The sequence below is a fragment of the Melanerpes formicivorus genome, unplaced genomic scaffold (assembly GCF_026170545.1).
Source record: "Melanerpes formicivorus ecotype bairdi unplaced genomic scaffold, bMelFor1.0.p_v2 SCAF_67, whole genome shotgun sequence".
Lineage (NCBI taxonomy): Eukaryota > Metazoa > Chordata > Aves > Piciformes > Picidae > Melanerpes > Melanerpes formicivorus.
In genome coordinates, this window is record NW_027142419.1 from 413,394 (window position 1) to 436,402 (window position 23,009).

Here is a 23,009-nt window from a genome sequence, read left to right on the forward strand (position 1 = left end):
GAGGGGACCTCAACATTGTCTATAAATACCTGAGAGGTGGGTGTCCAGGTGAAGGTGCCAGGCTCCTGTCAGTGGTAGCCAGTGATAGGAACAATGGGTACAAGCTGGAACCCAGGAAGTTCCACCTCAACATGAGGAGAAACTTGTTTGGTGTGAGGCTGCTGGAGGCCTGGAGCAGGCTGCCCAGAGAGGTTGTGGAGTCTCCTTGTCTGGAGAGATTCCAAACCCATCTGGATGTGTTCCTGTGTGACCTGCCTTAGATGATCCTGCTTTGGCACTGGGGCTTGGGCTGGTTGATCTCCAGAGGTCTTTTCCAGCCCCTACCATTCCATGATTCTATTTGCAACCCTCCTGTGTAATTTTTCCTACAACTTGTGGGTGAGAAGGCTTGAAGAGCTCTTAGTAAATTAGCTGAGACAAACTTGTTAGCACAAAATGGGAATGGGCTAGGAAGTTCCTCTTGGTTTCAAATTGTTCTCTCTCCTTTACCTTTGGGGTTGTTCAGTCTGGAGAAGAAAAGTCTCTGAGGAGACCTAGTTGTGGCCTTCCAGTATCTTAAGGGGGCCTACAGGAAAGCTGGGGAGGGACTTTTAAGGGTGTCAGGGAGGGATAGGACTGGGGGGGATGGAAAAAATGATAGAAATGGGGAGATTCAGATTGGATGTTACAAAGAGAGCCAAGCAGAGCCTGGGCTGCAGCAAGAGAAGTGTGGCCAAAAGAGCCAGGGAGGAGATTCTGCCCCTCTGCTCCACTCTGCTGAGACCTCACATGGAGCACTGTGTCCAGTTCTGGAGCCTCTGTGCCAGGAAGGATCTGGAGGGGCTGGAAGGTGTCCAGAGCAGAGCCATGAGGATGAGCAGAGGGCTGGAGCTGCTCTGCTGTGAGCACAGACTGAGGGAGTTGGGGTTGTGCAGGCTGGAGAGGAGAAGGCTCCCAGGAGACCTAATTGTGGCCTTCCAGGATCTGAAGGGGGCTCCAAGAAAGCTGGGGAGGGACTTTTGAGGGTGTCAGGGAGTGATAGGACTGGGGGGATGGAGCAAAACTAGAAGTGGGGAGATTGAGATTGGCTGTGAGGAAGAAGTTGTTCCCCAGGAGGGTGGTGAGAGCCTGGCACAGGTTGCCCAGGGAGGTGGTGGCAGCCTCCTGCCTGGAGGTGTTTGCAGCCAGGCTGGATGTGACTGTGAGCAACCTGCTGCAGTGTGAGGTGTCCCTGCCCATGGCAGGGGGGTTGGAGCTGGCTGAGCCTTGAGCTCCCTTCCAACCCTGACAGTTCTATGACTCCAGTCCCCAAGCTGAGCTCTTTCCTGCTGTTCTTGCCAGGCTTGTGTCCTGCAGCGCCAGAGGAAGGGCTCCATGAGCAGCGACGCGAGCGCCTCCACCGACTCCAACACTTACTATGAGGATGACTTCAGCAGCACTGAGGAGGACAGCAGCCAAGGTGAGGGAGTCTGCAGCAGGGTTTTACACTGCCTTTCAGGTTCAGTGGGAACCTGGCTGCTGGGCTGTGTCCTTTGTGGACAGGGAGGGCTGAAAACGCAGGCAGGTTGTGAGATCTGTTGGGCAGCTTTAGTGCTGCGGGCAACAGGAGCCTGAGTGGCTGGGATTGGGCTGGGTTTGCTTAAGAGGAGAGGGGAAATGATTTCTTGTTGTAAATTCCTGTTGGACTCATGTAAAAATGATTTGGGAAGGCAAAATGGAAGATGGCAGCCCCCTTAACTCTGCTCATTGAAGCTCCTATCTAAGCTGAGCACTTCACATAAGGTATTTGTTCATAACAATTGTATCCTGGGCTGCAGCAAGAGAAGTGTGGCCTGCAGGGCCAGGGAGGGGATTCTGCCCCTCTGCTCCACTCTGCTGAGACCACAGCTGGAGCTCTGGGGCCAGTTCTGGAGCCTATCTTCCAGGAAGGATCTGGAGGTGCTGAAAGGTGTCCAGAGAAGGGCCACGAGGAGGAGCAGAGGGCTGGAGCTGCTCTGCTGTGAGCACAAACTGAGGGAGTTGGGGTTGTGCAGTCTGGAGAAGAGAAGGCTCCCAGGAGACCTAATTGTGGCCTTCCAGGATCTGCAGGGGGCTGCAAGAAAGCTGGGGAGGGACTTTTGAGGCTGTCAGGGAGTGATAGGACTGGGGGGAGTGGAGCAAAACTAGAAGTGGGGAGATTGAGGTTGGCTGTGAGGAAGAAGTTGTTGCCCAGGAGGGTGGTGAGAGCCTGGCAGAGGTTGCCCAGGGAGGTGGTGGAAGCCTCCTGCCTGGAGGTGTTTGCAGCCAGGCTGGATGTGGCTGTGAGCAACCTGCTGGAGTGTGAGGTGTCCCTGGGCATGGCAGGGGGGTTGGAGCTGGCTGAGCCTTAAGCTCCCTTCCAACCCTAATGTCTCTGTGATTCTAACACTGCACTTCTGTTTTTCCTGCCTCAGATGACGACAGTGAACCAATCCTTGGGCAATGGTTTGAAGAGACAATCTCTCCAAGCAAAGAAAAAGTGGCCCCACCACCACCTCCTCCACCCCCCCCTTTGGAGAGCTCCCCTAGAGTGAAAAGCCCTAACAAACAGAGCACCGGAGAGAACGGCAACATCCTGGCCAGCCGCAAGGACCCGGAGCTGGTACGGGGAGCTCCTCAGGCTTCAGGAGATACCTGGCACTGCCAGAGCAGGGTGCCAACAAGAGAGATTGGCCATTGGAATGGGCTGCCCAGAGAGGTGGTGGAGTCCCCTTCACTGGAGGTGTTTAGGAAGAGCCTGGCTGAGGCACTTGGTGCCATGGTTTAGTTGATCAGATGGTGCTGGGTGAGAGGTTGGACTTGATGATCCCTGAGGTCTCTTCCAACCTGGTTAATCCTATTCTGTTCTATTCTGTCCTCTTCTGTCCTGTCCTGTCCTCTTCTGGCCTAGCCTAGCCTAGCCTTTTCTGGCCTGGCCTAGCCTAGCCTATCATCTCCTCTCCCCTCCTCTTCTCTGCTCTCCTCTCCTCTTCTCTCCTCTCCTCTCCTCTCCTCTCCTCTCCTCTTCTCTGCTCTCCTCCCCTCTCCTACCCTCTCCTCTCCTCCCCTCTTCTACCCTCTCCTCTCCTCCCCTCTTCTACCCTCTCCTCTCCTCCCCTCTTCTACCCTCTCTTCTCCTCCCCTCTTCTACCCTCTCCTCTCCTCCCCTCTTCTACCCTCTCCTCTCCTCCCCTCTTCTACCCTCTCCTCTCCTCCCCTCTTCTACCCTCTCCTCTCCTCCCCTCTTCTACCCTCTCCTCTCCTCCCCTCTTCTACCCTCTCCTCTCCTACCCTACCCTCAAGTCCAACCATCAACCCAACACCACCCTGCCCCCTAAGCCATGTCCCATAGCACCCAGGCTGTGTGGTCACTGCACACCCCCAGGGCTGGGGGCTCCCTGGGCAGCCTGTTGGAGGCCTGGATTGATTTTGCTGGGGCTTTCTTTTTGTGTGTTTGGAGTTGATTTCTGCCCCCCTCTGCTTCTGTGGCATCCTGCAGTGTGTGTTTCTCTTTTCCTCTCCAGTTTTTGAGCCTGGCTTCCAACATTCTGAACTTCCTCACTTCCTCCATGCTGAACTCCAGGAACAACTTCATTCGCAACTACCTGAGCGTCTCTCTCTCGGAGCAGCACATGGCTACCCTGGCCAGCATCATCAAAGAGGTGGATAAGGATGGCCTGAAGGGTGAGTGAGCAGAAGCTGCCTGGGATTTACAGACAGGTGTTTCCTTAGCTCCTGCTGGAGGTCTTCAATCTGGGAGAGCAGTGGTGGTAAGCAGCCTGATCCCTGTCTTGCAGGTACCTCAGATGAGGAGTTTGCCGCTGCGCTCTATCACTTCAACCATTCCTTGGTCACCTCAGATCTTCAGTCTCCTGCTTTGCAGGTTAGTCCCCACCACAGCAGAGACATACAGGCCTTGAGGTGGCTCAGCTGGTAGTGCATAAGACCCTTAGTGGGAAGGTTGTGAGTTCAAGCCTGCAGTGGGCAGTAGTGTCCTCCCTGCTCTAGTCATGAGGTCTGTGGTGATGGGTTGGACTCGATCATCTTTGAGGTCTCTTCCAACCTTAGTGATGCTGAATACTGAATATAGGTCAGCTGGATTAGGTCCAGAGGAGTGCCACAAAGGTGGTCAGAGGGCTGGAGCCCTGCAAGGCCAGGCTGAGAGAGTTGGGGCTGTTCAGCCTGGAGAAGAGAAGGCTCCAGGGAGACCTCAGAGCTGCATTTCAATAGCTCAAGGGGACCTCCAGGCAGGCTGGGGAGGGACTGTTGAGGCTGTGGGGATAGGGTGAGGGGCAGTGGTTTGAAACTGGGGGCAGGGGAGATTTAGGTTGGACATCAGGAGGAAGCTCTGCACAGTGAGGGTGTGGTTGAGGCCCCATCCCTGGAGACATTCAAGAACAGACTCCATGTGGCCCTGAGCAACCTGATCTAGGTGGGGATGTCCCTGCTGACTGCATAGGGGTTGGACAAGGTGACCTTGGAGGCTGCCTTCCACCCCAATGCAATCTGTGAATCTGATTGCATGTCTCAATGGAAGGAAATGTTGGTGTCTGTTAGTGCCTCTGCATGGACTCTCCAAACCTAGCAGAGCTTGGAATACTTTGGCTTCAGCCCACTGGGTGACCTTTGCAGTCATCCAGCATGAAACAGCTTGCAGAGTGTAGGCTTAGCCTCTAGAGCTCAGATGAATCCACTGGACTTGGAAGGTGGTGACAGGTGAAAAGGAAATGGGGTTTGTGTGTTTTGTTTGGGAGAGCCCACTCTATCTGTGTGCTTATCAGGGCTGCAGGTGTGCTTTGCTGTCAGGGCTGATGCCAAGAGGCCTTGGAATTAATTCTCTCAGGAGAGAATCAAATTAAGCCTTCTGCTCTCATGTGCCAACCTTGTAGCCTCCAGGTGTCTGTGCCAGGCCATGTGCTGACCTGATTGGACCCTGCAAGGAGGGGTTGTAAATCTGCTTAGCAATCACTGCAGTCAATCCCTGCACTTGGTGCTGACTCTTCCCTGCTGCATTTCAAGCACTCTCTTTAGACACCACTCAGAGTTTGCTCTGTTTGCTCTGTTTGAAATGGAGTTTGCTCTGTTTGAAAGGTGCATCTGGGTCGAGGCAATCCCAGGCATGAATCCAGGCTGGGCAGGGACTGGCTGGAAAGCAGCCCTGAGGAGAGAGCCTTGGGGGTGCTGGGGGAGGAGAAGCTCAGCAGGAGCTCTCAGTGTGCACTTGCAGCCCAGAAAGCCAACCAGAGCCTGGGCTGCAGCAGGAGAAGTGTGGCCAGCAGGGCAAGGGAGGTGATCCTCCCCCTCTGCTCAGCTCTGGGGAGACCCCACCTGGAGTCCTGCCTCCAGTTCTGGAGCCCCTATTACAAGAGGGATCTGGAGGTGCTGGAAGGTGTCCAGAGCAGGGCCAGGAGGATGAGCAGAGGGCTGGAGCTGCTCTGCTGTGAGGACAGACTGCAGGAGTTGGGGCTGTTCAGTCTGGAGAAGAGAAGGCTCTGAGGTGACCTCATTGTGGCCTTCCAGTATCTAAAGGGGGCTACAGGAAGGCTGGGGAGGGACTGCTCAGGATCTCAGGCAGTGATAGGACTAGGGGGAATGGAATGAAGCTGGAGGTGGGGAGATTGAGGCTGGAGGTGAGGAGGAAGTTCTTCCCCATGAGAGTGGTGAAGCCCTGGGATAGGTTGTCCAGGGAGGTGGTCGAGGCCCCAGCCCTGGAGGTGTTTAAGGCCAGGCTGGATGAGGCTCTGTCCAGCCTGATGTAGTGTGGGGTGTCCCTGCCCATGGCAGGGGGGTTGGAACTGGCTGATCCTTGTGGTCCCTTCCAACCCTGACTGATCCTATGATACTATGAGGAAGTGTTGCTGGGATCAAAGGGCTCATCTTCCACCTTAGATACTGCAGGTGGTAGCAGAATCTCCTCCTGCTGTGGCAGAGCAGCAGATGAGCAGAGCCCACAGATGCCATGGGTTTGTGCCTTGGTGTTGAAGTTGGAAGCTTTGGTGTGTTTCAGGTGGCAGTGCAGCTGCCCCTCTGGCTGTGCCATCTGTGTGAGATAGGAGAGATACTGCTGTGGGAACAAGCTCTGGAAGCCCTCATGTTAGTGGCCATCTGTTTATTCACAGAACCACAGAATAGGCTGGGTTGGAAGGATCCTCAAAGAGCAACCCAGTTCCAACCCCACTGCCATGGGCAGGGACAGCTCCCACCAGCCCAGGTTGCTCAAGGCCTCACCCAAACTGGCCTTGAACATCTCCAGGGAGGAGGCAGCCACAGCCTCCCTGGGCAGCCTGTTCTGGTGTCTCCCCACCCTCATTGTCAAGGATTTCTCCCTGATCTCCACTGTAAATCTTCCCTCTCCCAGCCTGAATCACATGTCCCTTGTGTTCAGCCTCACACATGCAGAGGCATGGAATCATAAACCTGCATGGCCTGGAAGGGACCTGCAAAGCTCATCCAGTCCACCCCTCTGCAGCCAGCAGGGACATCCACAACCAGAGCAGGTTGCTCAGAACCCCAAACAACCTGACCTGGAATGGTTCCAAGGGCTGGGGCATTGCAAACTGGACCAGGCTCTCACCACCCTCACTGTAAAAACTCCTTCCTTCTCTCTAGTCTAAATCTCCCTCTTTGAGTTTAAACCCTCAGCCCTTGTCCTCTCACCACAAGCAAACACTTCTCATTAGAATAGAATAGAATAGAATAGACCAGACCAGGTTGGACGAGACCTTCAAGATCATCGAGTCCAACCTGTCATCCAACACCACCTAATCAACTAACCCATGGCACCAAGCACCCTATCAAGTGTCCTCCTGAACACCTGCAGTGATGGTGACTTCATCACCTCCTTGGGCAGCCCATTCCAATGGGCAATCACTCTCTCTGTATAGAACTTCTTCCTAACATCCAGCCTAAGCCTCCCCTGGCGCAGTCTGAGACTGTGTCCTCTTGTTCTGGTGCTGCCTGCCTGGGAGAAGAGACCAACCTCTGCCTGTCTACAGCCTCCCCTCAGGTAGTTGTAGAGAGCAATAAGGTCACCCCTGAGTCTCCTCTTCTCCAGGCTAAGCAACCCCAGCTCCCTCAGCCTCTCCTCACAGGGCTGTGTCCCAAACCCCTCACCAACTTTGTTGCCCTTCTCTGGACACCTTCCAGCAAGTCAACCTCCTTCCTAAACTGAGGAGCCCAGAACTGGACACAGGACTCCAGGTGTGGCCTGAGCAGTGCAGTGTACAGGGGCAGAATGACCTCCCTGCTCCTGCTGGCCACACTCTTCCTGATGCAGGCCAGGATGCCATTGGCCTTCCTGGCTGCCTGGGCACACTGCAGGCTCATGTTCAGCCTACCATCAACCAGCACCCCCATGTCCCTCTCTGCCTAGCTGCTCTCAGCCACTCTGCCCCCAGCCTGTAGCACTGCCTGGGGTTGTTGTGGCCAATGTGCAGCACCTGGCACTTGGATGTGTTCAATCTCCTGCCCTTGGCCTCTCCCCATCAGGGCCTCAGCCAGGACTTGCCCCTGTTCACCAGCTCTCTGTTTTGTTGCAGAACACACTTCTTCAGCAGCTGGGAGTTGCTCCTTTCTCTGAAGGTCCCTGGCCTCTCTACATCCATCCTCAGAGTCTCTCAGTGCTCTCAAGACTTCTCCTGATTTGGCAGCATAAAGCCAGTGCCCAGGGGGATCCTGATGTTCCAGAATGCCTTAAAGTGTGGGAAAGGTGAGGTCATTTCCTCTGGTTTCCTGGCAGTCATCTTTTACCTCCCTGCTTTTCTCTCCAGTGCAGTGTACCAAGTGTGTGTCTGGTCTCTGAGCAGTGCTGCTGTGTGCTGCTAGGAGGAGCAGAGGGGCAGTGCTGCTGGGTTGCAGCCCCTCCTCCTCTTTCTGACTCCCCTGGGATGGTTGTTCAGCTTTTCCCATCAGATGGGTTTGCTGCTCATTGAGTTTCTGTGGGGCTTGCTGTCTGCCAGTCTCTTCCCAGTACTTGATGTAGTGAATGCATGAAGAAGCTTGTGGTCAGCAGGTCCAGGGAAGTTTCCCTTCCCATCTGTTCTGCCCTTCTGGAATCCTGGGGCCAGTTCTGGGCTCCCCAGTTCTACAGAGGAAGGGAACTACTGGAGAGAGTCCAGTGGAGGCTACAAAGATGCTGAGGGTAATGGAGCATCTTTGCAAGGAGCAAAGGCTGAGAGCTCTGGGGCTGTTGAGCCTGGAGAAGAGCAGCCCCAGAGGGGAGCTGAGCAATACTCAGCAAGAGCTAAAGGCTGGGGGGCAAGAGGCTGGGGCCAGACTCTGCTCAGTGGTGCCCAGGGACAGGCCAAGGGGCAGAGGGCACAAACTGGAACCCAGGAGGTTCCATCTGGAGATGAGGAGAAAGTTGTTTGGTGTGAGGGTGTTGGAGGCCTGGAGCAGGCTGCCCAGAGAGGTTCTCTGGAGAGCTTCCAACCCCCCCTGGGGCATTGTGCTGCTGGGCAAGCTGCTGTGGGTGCCCTGCTGGAGCAGTGGGGCTTGGACTGCCTGAGCTCCAGAGGTCCCTTCCAACCCTGCACCGTGCTGGGATTCTGTGGTCCTGGGAACAATTTCTCTGATTGCCAGCATCAGAAAAGCAAGCAGAAGCATGTGCTGATGAAAAATGCTCTTCTGGTGTGTAGTGAGAGAGATTTTGAGGAGGGATCTAAGCAAGGAGCAAGGCAGACCTCATCAGCTGCCTCTGTCCATGTCAGGTTCGTGGGCACGCTGAAGCAGAACGCCCTGCAGGGGACTCTTCCCAGCGACACAGAGGACCTGAATGTGGAACACCTCCAGCTGCTGCTGCTCATCTGCCACAACTTCTCAGAGAGGGGCCGCAGGTCTGTCCTGCTGCTCTGCATCCAGACCATCGTGGAGCTGACAGGCAGCATGGAGACCCAGCAGGCCGCCGTGCCGCTCGTGGTGGCGCGGCTGCTCCTGGTGTTTGACTACCTGCTCCATCAGTATGCCAAGGCTCCTGTGTACCTCTTTGAGCAGGTAAGGGTTTGGGAGGGTGTCCTGCATGTCACAATACAATCATAGAATAGAATCATAAAGTCAGTAAGGTTGGAAAAGACCTCAAAGATCAGCAAGTCCAACCTGCCACCCAACACCTCATGACTACTAGACCAAGTGCCATGTCCAATCCCTTTTTGAACACCTCCAGGGACAGGGACTCCACCACCTCCCTGGGCAGCACATTCCCCTGGCCAATTACTCTTGCTGGGAAGAACTTTCTTCTCACCTCCAGCCTAAACCTCCTGGTTAGGGCTGGGGAGGAGCTGGAGATTATATCCACTGCCAAATCACAGAATCACCAAGGCTGGAAGAGTCCTTAAAGGCATCAAGTCCAACCTGGCACCACAGACCTCCTGACTAAACCATGGCACCAAGTGCCACATCCAGTCCCCTCTTGAACACCTCCAGGGATGGGGGCTCCACCACCTCCCTGGGCAGCACATTCCAATGCCTAACAACTCATTCTGTGAAGAACTTTCTCCTCTCCTCACCTCGAGTCTAAACTTCCCCTGGTGCAGCTTGAGACTGTGTCCTCTTGTTCTGGTGCTGCTTGCCTGTGAGAAGAGACCAAGCCCCTCCTGGCCATGTTGAATAGGTCACCAGGAGGAATCTGTAACAGGCAGTCATAGAATGGCTTAGGTTGGAAGGGACCTCAGAGATGATCTGCCATGGGCAGGGACATCTCCCACCAGGCCAGGTTGCTCAATGCCTCATCCAACCTGAAAGGAGGGAGCTCAGCTCAGGGCACAGCCATTGGCAAAGCTCTTCTGAACGGGAACTGCCCTTTCCCTTGCAAAAGAGAACTATTTAACAGCCAGCAAGTCAGACAGCCTGGGCTGGGGAGGTTGGAGTTGATTCTTCCTTTAGTTCAGGTTGAGAGATGCCTAGAATGGCTTCAGTATGGAGGGACCTTCAAGATCATCCACTTCCAACCCCCCTGGCCTGGAAAGGGACACCTCCCACCAGCCCAGGTTGCTCAAGGCCTCATTCAACCTGGCCCTGAGCACCTCCAGGGAGGAAGCATCCACAACCTCCCTGGGCAGCCTGTTCCAGTGTCTCCTCACCCTCACTATAAAGAATTCATACTGAAGAACTTTTCCCTCAGCTTCACTCTGCTCTCCCTCACCTTCAAACCATTCCCCCCTTGTCCTGTCACTAGACACCCTCCTGGAAATAATCCTTCGGGGTGTTCTGCTCCCTTCATGACCCTTGTGAGTGAAGAGTTTTGGTGGTGTCCCCAGCCTTTGTAGCTGTAATGTGGGATGAGCTGTGGGGGGTGGTTCCTAGCAGCAGGGTGAGTTTGTGTGTGAATTCCTTGTGCCCTAACAAACCCTGGGAAGGAAGGGATCAGTGCCTCATCTTTCAGAGTCTGGAGTATTTAGCTATTTGGGCACCATCTCACAAACCCCTTGGACACCACATCATTGCTTTAGCCTTTCAGCATTGAGGTTGTGGGCACCACTCTCACTGACTCATTGAATCACACAACTGTCAGGCTTGGAAGGGGCCTTCAAGATCATCCAGTTCCAACCCCCCTGCCATGGGCAGGGACACCCCACACTAGATCAGCCTGGCCAGAGCCTCATCCAGCCTGGCCTTAAACACCTCCAGGGAGGAGGCAGCCAGAACCTCCCTGGGCAAGCTTGCTCCAGCTTCATAGTATCATAGTATCAGTCAGGGTTGGAAGGGACCACAAGGATCAGCCAGTTCCAACCCCCCTGCCATGGGCAGGGACACCCCACACTAGATCAGGCTGGCCAGAGCCTCATCCAGCCTGGCCTTAAACACCTCCAGGGACAGGGCCCCAACCACCTCCCTGGACAACCCATTCCAGGGCTTCACCACTCTCCTGGGGAAGAACTTCCTCCTCCCCTCCAGCCTGAATCTCCCCACCTCCAGCTTCATTCCATTCCCCCTAGTCCTATCAGTACCTTCTCCCCACCCTCCCTGTAAAGGTGATGCTGGTGGCTTTTTCACTTGACAATTGACTTAATCTGCTTACTCCAGAACAAAAATCATCAAGAAGGGTCCAGGGCTTCCCTCAGAAGCTGAGACTGATTATGACTGATGTGGCTGTGAGCAACCTGCTGTAGTGTGAGGTGTCCCTGCCCATGGCAGGGGGGTTGGAGCTGGCTGAGCCTTGAGCTCCCTTCCAGCCCTGACAATTCTATGAGTCTATGTTCTAGCAGCAGAGTTGTTTGTATTTCATGGTTCCTTTGCTGCTTCTGGTGGTAGCTTTCCCCCCACCCTTCATGCCAAGGATGCCATGGATGAGGTTTCATTGCTTTTTCTTAACTTAGGTGCAGTATAATTTGCTGACTCCCCCCATTGGCTGGGTGAGTGGATCCCAGGACAGCAGCAGACGAACCTCTGTCCCTCTCTATCATGGCTTTAAGGAAGTGGAAGAAAACTGGACCAAACACTGCTCCTCAGGTAAGAAAGAGAATGGAAGCAGTTCTTTATCCCCAGGCTTTTTGCTTTTCCACATAACTGAGAAGTCTTCCTGTGCCCTGGGGGTGGGTCACTTCTTCCTCTCTCAGTGGGAAGGGTTAGAGTAGACAGAGAAGTGTTTGTAAGGCAGGAATAGTCAAATTGGAATGGAATGGAATGGAATGGAATGGAATAAAGTAGAATAGAATAGAATAGAGTAGAATAGAATAGAATAGAATAGAAGGAGAGTAGAACTGAATTGAATTGAATTGAATTGAATTGAATTGAATTGAATTGAATTGAATTGAATTGAATTGAATTGAATTGAATTGAATTGAATTGAATTGACCAGGTTGGAAGAGACCTTTGAGATCCTCAAGTCCAACCTCTCACCCAACACCATCTGATCAACTAAACCATGGCACCAAGTGCCTCATCCGGGCTTTTCCTAAACACCTCCAGGGATGGGGACTCCACCACCTCCCTGGGCAGCACATTCCCATGGCCAATCTCTCTGTCTATGAAGAACAGCTTCTTAACCTCCAGCCTGAACCTCCCCTGGCACAGCTTGAGACTGTGGCCTCTTGTTCTGGTGCTGCCTGCCTGGGAGAAGAGACCAACCCCCACCTGGCTCCAACCTCCCTTCAGGGAGTTGGAGAGAGCAAGAAGGTCTCCCCTGAGCCTTCTCTTCTCCAGGCTAAGCAACCCCAGCTCCCTCAGCCTCTCCTCCCAGGGCTGTGCTCCAGACCCCTCCCCAGCTTTCTTGCCCTTCTCTGGACACCTTCCAGCAGCTCAACCTCTTTCCTAACCTGAGCAGCCCAGAACTGGACACAGGACTCCAGGTGTGGCCTAAGCAGTGCTGAGCACAGGGCACAAGGACTTCCCTGCTCCTGCTGGCCACACTCTTCCTGATGCAGTCCAGGCTGCCCTTGGCCTTCTTGGCCCCCTGGGCACACTGCTGGCTCCTGTTCAGCCTACTATCAACCACTACCCCCAGGTCCCTTTCTGCCTGGCTGCTCTCAGCCACTCTGCCCCCAGTCTGTAGCACTGCCTGGGGTTGTTGTGGCCAATGTGCAGCACCTGGCACTTGGATGTGTTCAATCTCCTGCCCATCTGCCCAGCCTGGCAAGGTCCCTCTGCAGAGCTCTCCTACCCTCTAACAGCTCAACTCCTGTCCCCACCTTGAAGGTCATGTTCCTGCCTGGGGTTGTTGTGGCCAGTGTGCAGAACCTGGCACTTAGATGTGTTCAGTCTCAATTAACCTAAATTACTGTCATGTAAGAATATTCTAGAGGTATTTGATGATGTATTTGTTGTGTCAGGGCTGTAGGAGCAGGAAGACCTTGGCTGCAAGCCTGTCCCTTAGGTTCCAGCACATGCTGTGTGTCCTGGGGCTAGCTCAGGAGAATCTGGCATTGGCCTTCCAATGTGAAAGGTTGTGGAGATGGAGAAGAGAGGGTAGAACCATTCCACCTAACTAAAGCTGTCAGCTGGCAAAATTCTGTGCTGTCCTCTCATTCCAGATGCAGTTCCACAGCCCAGGTTCTACTGCATCCTGTCTCCAGAAGCTTCTGAGGATGATCTGAACCGCCTGGATAGCACGGTACTGCCACTGCTGCTGCAAAGACCTTCCTTCAGGGCTGTGTTGATCTGAGCAGTGCCAGGGAAAGAAAACAGGCAAGAAGGGAAGACTTGACCTTCCCTTCATCTCTTGCTGAAGCAGAGAGACCAGAAATATTTGACTGAGTGGAGAAAAGAAAGATAGTAGTCATAGAACAGCACAGTGGAAGGGACATCTGCAACTAGAGCAGGTTGCTCAGAGCCCCAAACAACCTGGCCTGCAGTGGTTGCAGGGGAGAGGCATCTCCCACCTCTGTGGGCCAGCTGGGCCAGGGTCTCAACACCCTCAGTATGAAAAATGTCTTCCCTGTACACAGTCTGAGTCTCCCACTTCTAGTTTAAACCTCAGACCTTGCCCTGCCACAACAGGCCCTGCTGGAACAACTGCCCCTCACCTTTCTCACAGGCCCCCTTTAAGTACTGAAAGGCCTCAGTGTGGCCTCCCCAGAGCTTTCTTTTCTCCAAGCTGAACACCCCCAGCCCTCAGCCTGTCCTCACAGGAGAAGTGTTCCAGCCCTCTGAGCGTTTTTGTGGCCCCTTGGCAAAGGACCAATCCTGCCTTCTCTCTTGCAGGTTTGTGAGGTCCTTTTCTCCAGGACTATGAAGTATGATGAGCTGTACACAGCCCTGACTTCACTGCTTGCAGCTGGCTCACAGTTTGATACACTCAGGAGGAAAGAGAACAAAAATGTCACTGCCCTGGTAAGGAAGTTGCTGTCTTCTTCTCTGTGTTGAGGACCTAAGTGTTCAGACTTTGTATGCTGAAGTGAAATGCTTGACCCAAGTGTTGTGGGCAGTGGTTGGAGTGATCTCAAAACTCCCATGGCTAAATGGTAGAGTCATTAAGGTTGGATAAGATCATGGAGTCCAACCTTCAACCCAACCCCACCATGGCCATCAAACCAGGGCCCCAAGTGCCATGGCCATACATTTCTTGAACCCCTCCAGGGCTGGGGACTCCACCACCTCCCTGGGCAGCCTGTGCCAATCCCTGACCACCCTGGCAGTAGAGAAATTGTTCCTCATGTCCAACCTAGACCTCCTCTAGCACAATTTCAGGCCACTTGCTCTTGTTCTATCACTTGATACTAAGGACTAGAGATCAACCCCAACCTCAGGGAGCTGAGGAGGTCTCCTCTCAGCCTCCTCTTCTGCAGGCTGAGGGTAGTGCTGATGGTGGTTCTACCTCTCAGGAGTTTTTTAACTCATAGCATGTTTTAGACTTGCTGCATGCCCCTGGTTGTTCCAGGAGGTCTGGCTAGACCATGATAATCTGCTGAAGCAGAAAACAGAGAATCAATAAGGTTGGTAAAGACCTCAAAGATCATCAAGTCCAACCTGTCACCCAGCACCTCCTGACTACTAAACCATGGCTCCCAAGTGCCACATCCAGTCCCCTCTTGAACACCTCCCTGGGCAGCACATTCCCATGGCCAATTACTCTTTCTGGGAAGAACTTTCTCCTCACCTCCAGCCTAAACCTTCCCTGGCACAGCTTGAGATTGTGTCCTCTTGTTCTGTTGGTGGTTGCCTGGGAGAAGAGACCAACCCCCACCTGGCTCCAACCTCCCTGCAGGGAGTTGGAGAGAGCAAGAAGGTCTCCCCTGAGCCTCCTCTTCTCCAGGCTAAGCAACCCCAGCTCCCTCAGCCTCTCCTCCCAGGGTGTTTATCCTCATTCCTTTTTCTTTCCTCCATCTTCTTTGCTGTCTGATGTGACAAACCCTCAGTGCAGTGCTGTGATTTGGCACAGCTGCAGGCATCAGAGTCTCTGGTGAGGCCATTTCAGCAGCCGGGACGATGGAAACCGCAGTCTGTCTTTATTGACCTGTCCCCAACTGCTGTGTTGTTTAGGAAGCCTGTGCACTGCAGTACTACTTCTTGATACTGTGGAGGATTCTGGGCATTTTGCCTCCTTCCAAAAACTACATGAATCAGCTGGCTACCAACACACCAGAGATGAGTGAATGTGACATTCTGCACACCCTGCGCTGGTCCTCTCGCCTCCGAATCGGCTCCTACGTCACCTGGATCAAGGTGCAGCCTCCTCTGGAGTAGGGCTCCTTTGGCATGTTGATAGGAAGAATCACAGTATGGGTTGGAAGGGACCTCTGGAGGTCATCCAGTCCAACCCTCCTGCCAAAGCAGGATGACCTAAAGCAGGTCACACAGGAACACTTCCAGGGGGGGTGTTTGAAAGTCTCCAGAGAAGGAGACTCCACAGCCTGCTCCAGGCCTCCCAGCACCCTCCCAGTAAAGAAGTTTCTCCTCATGTTGAGGAGGAGCCTCCTGGGTTCCAGATGGCACCTCTTGTTCCTAGTCCTGTTGCTGGGTACCACCAAGAGGAGCCTGGCACCCTTCATCCTGACACCCACCCCTCAGATATGTATAGGCTCTGATCAGATCCCCTCTGAGTGTTCTCCAGACCTGGGTCTCTCAGCCTTTTTTCATAGGAGAGATGTTTCAGTCCCTCAGTCATCCTCATAACCCTCTGCTGGACTCTCTCCAGCAGATCCCTGTCTCTCCTGAATTGGGGGGCCCAAGACCTGGGCAGTCTCTTGCTCTTCCACACTCAGTGCCTGTGGGGGTTGTTGTGTGGGCTTGGTGCTGAGGAACGGGAACTCGTGTCCCCGTCTTCCCCGAGTGTCCTAACCTGGGAGGTTAATGCCACAGCACTTTCAAAGTGTGACAGGTGGTGGTGGTGGGTTTTCTTTTGCCCTCTGCAGGATCACCTCACCAAGCAGGGCATGAAAGCTGAGCATGCTGCTTCCCTCACTGAGCTGGCCTCCAGCAAGTGCAGCTCGGTGAAGTACGACGTGGAGCTAGCCGAGGAGTACTTTGCTCGCCAGGTGAGGTGGCGTGGGGGGAAGTGTGCAGGAGAGGAGCTCCTGGGGGTGTGCAATGGTTTGTCACTCACTGTCCCATCCCTTTCTGCTTCAAGATATCTTCTTTCTGTGGTGTTGACTGCACAACTATCCTCCAGCTGCACGAAGTTCCCAGTTTGCAGTCCATTTACACCCTCGATGCTGCCATCTCCAAGATCCAGGTGTCTCTGGATGAGCACTTTTCCAAGCTGGCTGCAGAAACAGACCCCCACAAGTCTTCAGAGATCACCAAGAACCTCCTGCCTGCTACTCTGCAGCTCATTGACACTTATGCTACATTTACCAGGTACCATCCTTAGGCTCACCAGTAGGAACGTGATCTCCAAGCTAGGGGTAGGAGTTGAGCTGTTAGAGGGTAGGAGAGCTCTGCAGAGGGACCTTGCCAGGCTGGGCAGATGGGCAGAGGCTAAGGGCAGGAGATTGGACACATCCAAGTGCCAGGTGCTGCACATTGGCCACAACAACCCCAGGCAGAGCTACAGGCTGGGGGCAGAGTGGCTGAGAGAAGCCAGGCAGAAAGGGACCTGGGGGTAGTGGTTGACAACAGCTGAACAGGAGCCAGCAGTGTGCCCAGGGGGGCAAGAAGGCTAAGGGCATCCTGGCCTGCATGAGGAAGAGTGTGGCCAGCAGGAGCAGGGAAGTCCTTGTGCCCTGTGCTCAGCACTGCTTAGGCCACACCTGGAGTCCTGTGTCCAGTTCTGGGCTGCTCAGGTTAGGAAAGAGGTTGAGCTGCTGGAAGGTGTCCAGAGAAGGGCAAGAAAGCTGGGGAGGGGTCTGGAGCACAGCCCTGTGAGGAGAGGCTGAGGGAGCTGGGGTTGCTTAGCCTGGAGAAGAGGAGACTCAGGGGAGACCTTCTTGCTCTCTCCAACTCCCTGAAAGGAGGTTGGAGCCAGGTGGGGGTTGGTCTCTTCTCCCAGGCAGGCACCCAGCACCAGAACAAGAGGCCACAGTCTCAAGCTGTGCCAGGGGAGGTTTAGGTTGAATGTTAGGAAGAAGTTCTTCATAGAAAGAGAGATTGGCCATGGGAATGTGCTGCCCAGGGAGGTGGTGGAGTCCCCATCCCTGGAGGTGTTTAGGAAGAGCCTGGATGAGACACTTGGTGCCATGGTTGAGTTGATCAGATGGTGCTGGGTGATAGGTTGGACTTGATCTCAAAGATCTCTTCCAACCTGGTTAATTCTACTCTACTCTACTCTACTCTACTCTACTCTACTCTACTCTACTCTACTCTACTCTACTCTACTCTACTCTACTCTAATCTGCTCTACTCTGCTCTATTCTTCTTTGCTTTTTGGTTGGTTTCTTGCCTTCTTTTTCACTAGCCCAGTGTGACTGGTCTAGCATGGGTCCTCTAGAGTGTCTGTTGCTTTAAAAGGAGAACAAAAAGTAGCTTCTCAAGCCATGTGTGTGAAGTTGTTGCTTCTAAGCAGCCTCCTTGGTTGGTCTTTCAAGGCTTTCTTGCAAGCTTGTCAAACCAGCTTCTCCTCCAGAGACAAAACCTCCTCTTACGGTGCTCTGGGGCAGTGCTACTTCAGGTTATTTGACTGAGGTAATACTGAGGCTGTCAAGAAAGAGAGGGGTGTTGAATTCTTACACTAAAGAGTCTGAAGTCTTCTAAACTCCCATTAGTAGCTGTGTAGAAGAAAGCAAAAGCAAAGCAGTTGTTACCTGGCAGTGGGTAAGTAGCTCGGAGTGGACAGAAGCTCTCGAGGCCCCTGGCGGCGTCAGGCGACGTGCGGGGCAGGACCTCAGCAGGTTGCTTTCTCATCCTGTTGCCTGTGTTGCCAGCCTTGGTTCTGAAATGCAGAGCTGTTTCCTGAAGGCCATCCTTTCCATCCCCACTGCAGGTCTTACCTGCTGCGGAGCCTCTCGGAGGAGGGCTCCCCTGAGAGCAAACCCTCGGAGGAGAAGCTGCGGGGCTACGCCGCCGTCCTGGCCATCGGATCCAGCCGCTGCAAGTCTAACACTCTAGGTGAGGGGACTGCCTGCTCCACAGTTCCTCCTTCTCTCTAGAGGTACAAGCTTCCTGCAGTGCTGCCAGCATTCCCTGCCAGAGCTGTGTGCTGCTCCAAGTGTCCTGGAGAGCTTTGTTCCAACGAGGGTGTCACCCTGGCAGCAGCAGCCTGGGAAGCTGCTTCCTTTTAGTGTCCCAGCAGCACCTTGGGGGAGTTCAGTGTCTTGTAGGGGCTGCCTGGGTTAGTGAAATGCCTTTAGATCCAGGTAGGGCCAGGAGGATGAGCAGAGGGCTGGGGCACCTCTCCTATGAGGACAGACTGGGAGAATTGGGGCTGTTCAGTCTGGAGAAGAGAAGGCTCTGAGGTGACCTCATTGTGGCCTTCCAGGAGCTGAAGGGGGCTACAGGAAGGCTGGGGAGGGACTGCTCAGGATCTCAGGGAGTGATGGGACTAGGGGGAATGGAATGAAGCTGGAGGTGGGGAGATTGAGGCTGGAGGGGAGGAGGAAGTTCTTCCCCATGAGAGTGGTGAAGCCCTGGAATGGGTTGTGCAGGGAGGTGGTCGAGGCCCTGTCCCTGGAGGTGTTTAAGGCCAGGCTGGCTGAGGCTCTGGCCAGGCTGATCTAGTGTGGGGTGTCCCTGCCCATGGCAGGGGGGTTGGAACTGGCTGAGCCTTGTGGTCCCTTCCCACCCTGACTGATACTGTGATACTGTGTTGATGCTCTGATGGTATGGCACAGTGAGGGGAATTGGGAAACAACTCCCTGAAGGGAGGTTGTAGCCAGGTGAAGGTTGGTCTCTTCTCCCAGGCAGGCAACCAGCACCAGAACAAGAGGACACAGTCTCAAGCTGTGCCAGGGGAAGTTTAGGCTGGAGGTGAGGAGAAAGTTCATCTTAGAGAGAGTTGTTAGCTATTGGAATGTGCTGTCCAGGGAGGTGGTGGAGTCACTGTCCCTGGAGGTGTTCAAAAAGGGTTTGGATGTGGCACTTGGAGCCATGGTTTAGTAGTCAGGAGGTGTTAGGTGCCAGGTTGCACTTGCTGAGCTCTGAGGTCTTCTCTAATCTCATTGATTGTATGAAATGTTGTTATTTACATTGAGGGTGAGGAGACCCTGGAACAGGTTGCCCAGGGAGGTTGTGGCTGCCCCCTCTCTGGAGGTGTTGAAGGCCAGGCTGGATGAGGCCTGGAGCTAGTGGGAGGTGTCCCTGTCCATGGCAGGGGTTTGGAGCTGGGTGGTCTATAAGGTCCCTTCCAACCCAAACCATTCTGTGAGTTGAAGACTGCTGCAAATTGTTTTAGTGAAGTGAAAGCAGCTGGGAAGCTCTTCCAGACTCAGGGTGGGGTGGATTTTGACTTGTAGGAAAGCATTAAACTGGTCCTCAGCAGAATTCCAGCTCAGTTTAATTACAGCTGTAGCTTAAGTAAGGAGTAGTTTGAAACAGTGCTGCAGACTCAGTCCAGTTTTCAGTAGGAGCCCTGAAATCATCAGCATGGAATCTCCTAGTAGCAAAAGACCTTAAGATGATTAAGTCCAACCATAAGTTAAGTTCCACCTCAACACAAGGGGGAACTTCTTTACTGTAAGGGTCACAGAGCACTGGAACAGGCTCCCCAGGGAGGTTGTGGAGTCTCTTTCTCTGGAGACTTTCAAGGCCTGTCTGGATGTGTTCCTGTGTGACCTGTGCTGGGTTCTCTGCTCCTGCTCTGGCAGGGGGGTTGGGCTCGATGATCTCTTTGGGTCCCTTCCAACCCTTGCCATCCTGGGATCATAACCAAACGTCTCCCTGTACACAGGTGTTAGACTATGTCCCTGAGCTCCTCATCCAGACAGCTCTTCAGCCTGCTGAGTGACTGGGGGAGCTGTGATTCTGTCTCTGCTGCAGGTCCAACCCTCGTTCAGAACTTGCCGTCGGCTGTGCAGACTTTGTGCGAATCGTGGAACAACATCCACACAAATGAGTTTCCAAACATTGGCTCCTGGGTGAGTCAGGCCTCTTGGGGTGACCTGGGCTGATCTTCACTCCAGAGCTGTCTGGGAAGGGGGTGGGCAGTGTGTGCCTCTGGTGGATGGTTCTGACCTTGGTGTCTCCACCCCCAGCGCAACGCCTTCGCCAACGACACCATCCCCGCCGAGAGCTACATCAGCGCCGTTCAGGCTGCCCACCTCGGCACCCTCTGCAGCCAAAGCCTACCTCTTGCAGCTTCCCTCAAGCACACCCTCCTCTCTCTGGTCAGACTCACTGGGGATCTCATTGTGTAAGTGATGGGCTTTAGAGTCCATTCCTGCTGTGTAGATCTCTCTGCCCTTCTGGCTGGCTGCCTTCGTCAGGCCGTCCGGGGGAAACGCTTAGGGAGCTGCTGCTGGATTCTGAGCTAAGCCTTCAGCCTGCCCTAGGTGATCCTGCTTGGGCAGGGGGAGTTGGGCTGGATGCTCTCTGGAGCATCTCACAGTGATCTTAGAGGTCTTTTCCAACCCCTAACATTCTGTGATTCAGCACAGTGACTTCCAGTTTAGGCTAGGACTAAGGGGAATGGAGCAGAACTAGAAGTGGGGAGATTGAGATTGGCTGTGAGGAAGAAGTTGTTCCCCAGGAGGGTGGTGAGAGCCTGGCACAGGTTGCCCAGGGAGGTGGTGGAAGCCTCCTGCCTGGAGGTGTTTGCAGCCAGGCTGGATGTGGCTATGAGCAACCTGCTGGAGTGTGAGGTGTCCCTGGCCATGGCAGGGGGGTTGGAGCTGGCTGAGCCTTGAGGTCCTTTCCAACCCTGGCAGCTCTGTGATTCTATGACTTCTGAATCACTGAAAGTTAACCTTCCTGTCTTCATCTGATCACACTCCCTGAGAGAAACCTTAAATAGGGACCTGAAAAAAACTGGGGTATAAACTGAGACAGTGTCAGCCCAATCCTTGAAGGGAGCCTGCAGGAAGGCTGGAGAGGGATTTTTACAGGGGGCTTGTAGTGATAGGAGGAAGGGGAATGGATTGAAGCTGGGAGAGGGGAGATTTAGACTGGAGATTGGGAAGAAAGTCTTTCCAGTGAGGGTGAGGAGCCACTGGAACAGGTTGCCCAGGGACATTGTGGACAGTCAGCTGGCAGAAATTCTGCATCAAAGATGACTGTGAGTTCAGAGAGTATTTAAGGGGCAGCAGAGAGGTTGAGCCTGGAGGAGAGAAGGCTCCAGGGAGACCTTGGAGCAGCCTTCCAGCACCCGAAGGGGGCTGCAGGAGAGCTGGGAAGGGACTTCAGACAGGGGCTGAAGGCTCCAGACCTTAGAGGAACCTTCCAGTTCCTTAAGGGGGCTTCAGGAGAGTTGGGGAGGGACTTTGGACAAGGGCTGAAGGCTCCAGGGAGACTTTAGAGCAGCCTTCCAGTACCTGAAGGGGGCTGCAGGAGAGCTGGGGAGGGACTTTGGACAAGGGCTGAAGGCTCCAGGGAGACCTTGGAGCAGCCTTCCAGCACCTGAAGGGGGCTGCTGGAGAGCTGGGGAGGGACTTTTCTCACAGTGATCTTAGAGGTCTTTTCCAGCCCAAAGCAATGCTGTGGTTTTATCCCTTTGAGGTTCCTCCAGGTGCACCCCACAGGGAATTCACTTCTTTGCTTTCCCTCTCAAGGTGGTCCGACGATTTGAACCCACCACAGGTGATCCACTCCCTCTTGCCCCTCCTTTTGGAGACCAGCACAGAGAGTGTGGCAGAGATAAGCAGCAACTCCCTGGAGAGGATTTTGGGCCCTGCAGAGTCTGATGAATTCCTGGCCCGTGTTTATGAGAAGCTGATCACGGGATGCTACAACATCCTGGCCCACCACTCAGACCCCAACAGGTAACAGCCTTGTCTGCCTTGCAGGCCTCCTCCAGCAGAGCTGTGCACAAAGAAGGGCTGCAGCAGATGTCAACATCAGGGTCAGGTCTTGAGCAATGCAACAGGAAGGCAAAAAAAAAATCAGCTTAGTTTTTAATCTGTTGAAGCCTTCTGGACTTGCAGCCTGCAAACAGGAGCTGAGCAAAGCCTTTGACACTGTCCTGCACCACATCCTGGTCTCCAAGCTGGTGACACATGGGTTTGATGGGTGGACCACTAGATGGATAAGGAACTGGCTTGATGGCTGCACCCAAAGGGTGGCTGTCCATGGCTCCATGTCCCAGGGGAGGCCAGGGACAAGCAGAGTCCCTCAGGGATAAGTCCTGGGCCCAGGCTTGTTCAACATCCCTGTGGGTGCCATGGACAGTGGCACTGAGTGCAGCCTCAGCAGGGTTGCTGATGACACCAAGCTGTGTGGTGCAGCAGACAGCTGGAGGGAAGGGATCCATCCAGAGGGAGCTGGACAGGCTGGAGAGGTGGGCACAAGCCAACCTCAGGAGGTTCAACAAGACCAAGGGCAGGGTCCTGCAGCTGGCTGCAGGCAATCCCAGGCACAAATGCAGGCTGGGCAGGGACTGGCTGGAAAGCAGCCCTGAGGAGAGAGCCTTGGGGGTGCTGGGGGAGGAGAAGCTCACCAGGAGCTCTCAGTCTGCACTTGCAGCCCAGAAAGCCAACCAGAGCCTGGGCTGCAGCAGAAGTGTGGCCAGCAGGGCAAGGGAGGTGATTCTCCCCCTCTGCTCAGCTCTGGAGAGACCCCACCTGGAGTCCTGCCTCCAGTTCTGGAGCCCCTATGGCAAGAGGGATGTGGAGGTGCTGGAAGGTGTCCAGAGCAGGGCCAGGAGGATGAGCAGAGGGCTGGAGCTGCTCTGCTGTGAGGACAGACTGAAGGAGTTGGGGCTGTTCAGTCTGGAGAAGAGAAGGCTCCCAGGTGACCTCATTGTGGCCTTCCAGGATCTGAAGGGGGCTCCAGGAAGGCTGGGGAGGGACTGCTCAGGATCTCAGGGAGTGATAGGACTAGGGGGAATGGAATGAAGCTGGAGGTGGGGAGATTGAGGCTGGAGGGGAGGAGGAAGTTCTTCCCCATGAGAGTGGTGAAGCCCTGGAATGGGTTGTCCAGGGAGGTGGTTGAGGCCCTGTCCCTGGAGGTGTTTAAGGCCAGGCTGGATGAGGCTCTGGCCAGGCTGATGTAGTATGGGGTGTCCCTGCCCATGGCAGGGGGGTTGGAACTAGCTGATCCTTGTGGTCCCTTCCCACCCTGACTGATACTGTGAACTG

The 23,009-nt window shown here is 54.3% G+C and overlaps 1 protein-coding gene across 1 annotated transcript in view; it reads left to right on the top strand.

Moving 5' to 3' along the window:
- Positions 1–23,009, top strand: part of UBR4 (ubiquitin protein ligase E3 component n-recognin 4) — a 179,782-nt gene that overhangs the window by 19,991 nt on the left and 136,782 nt on the right. The window contains 16 exon segments of the mRNA XM_068162717.1: positions 1,321–1,438; positions 2,412–2,599; positions 3,501–3,660; positions 3,774–3,859; positions 7,515–7,684; positions 8,685–8,967; positions 11,289–11,421; positions 12,942–13,021; positions 13,612–13,740; positions 14,890–15,072; positions 15,762–15,884; positions 15,977–16,206; positions 17,768–17,892; positions 19,759–19,856; positions 19,974–20,131; positions 21,486–21,695. Coding sequence (XP_068018818.1) covers positions 1,321–1,438; positions 2,412–2,599; positions 3,501–3,660; positions 3,774–3,859; positions 7,515–7,684; positions 8,685–8,967; positions 11,289–11,421; positions 12,942–13,021; positions 13,612–13,740; positions 14,890–15,072; positions 15,762–15,884; positions 15,977–16,206; positions 17,768–17,892; positions 19,759–19,856; positions 19,974–20,131; positions 21,486–21,695 — 2,474 coding nt within the window.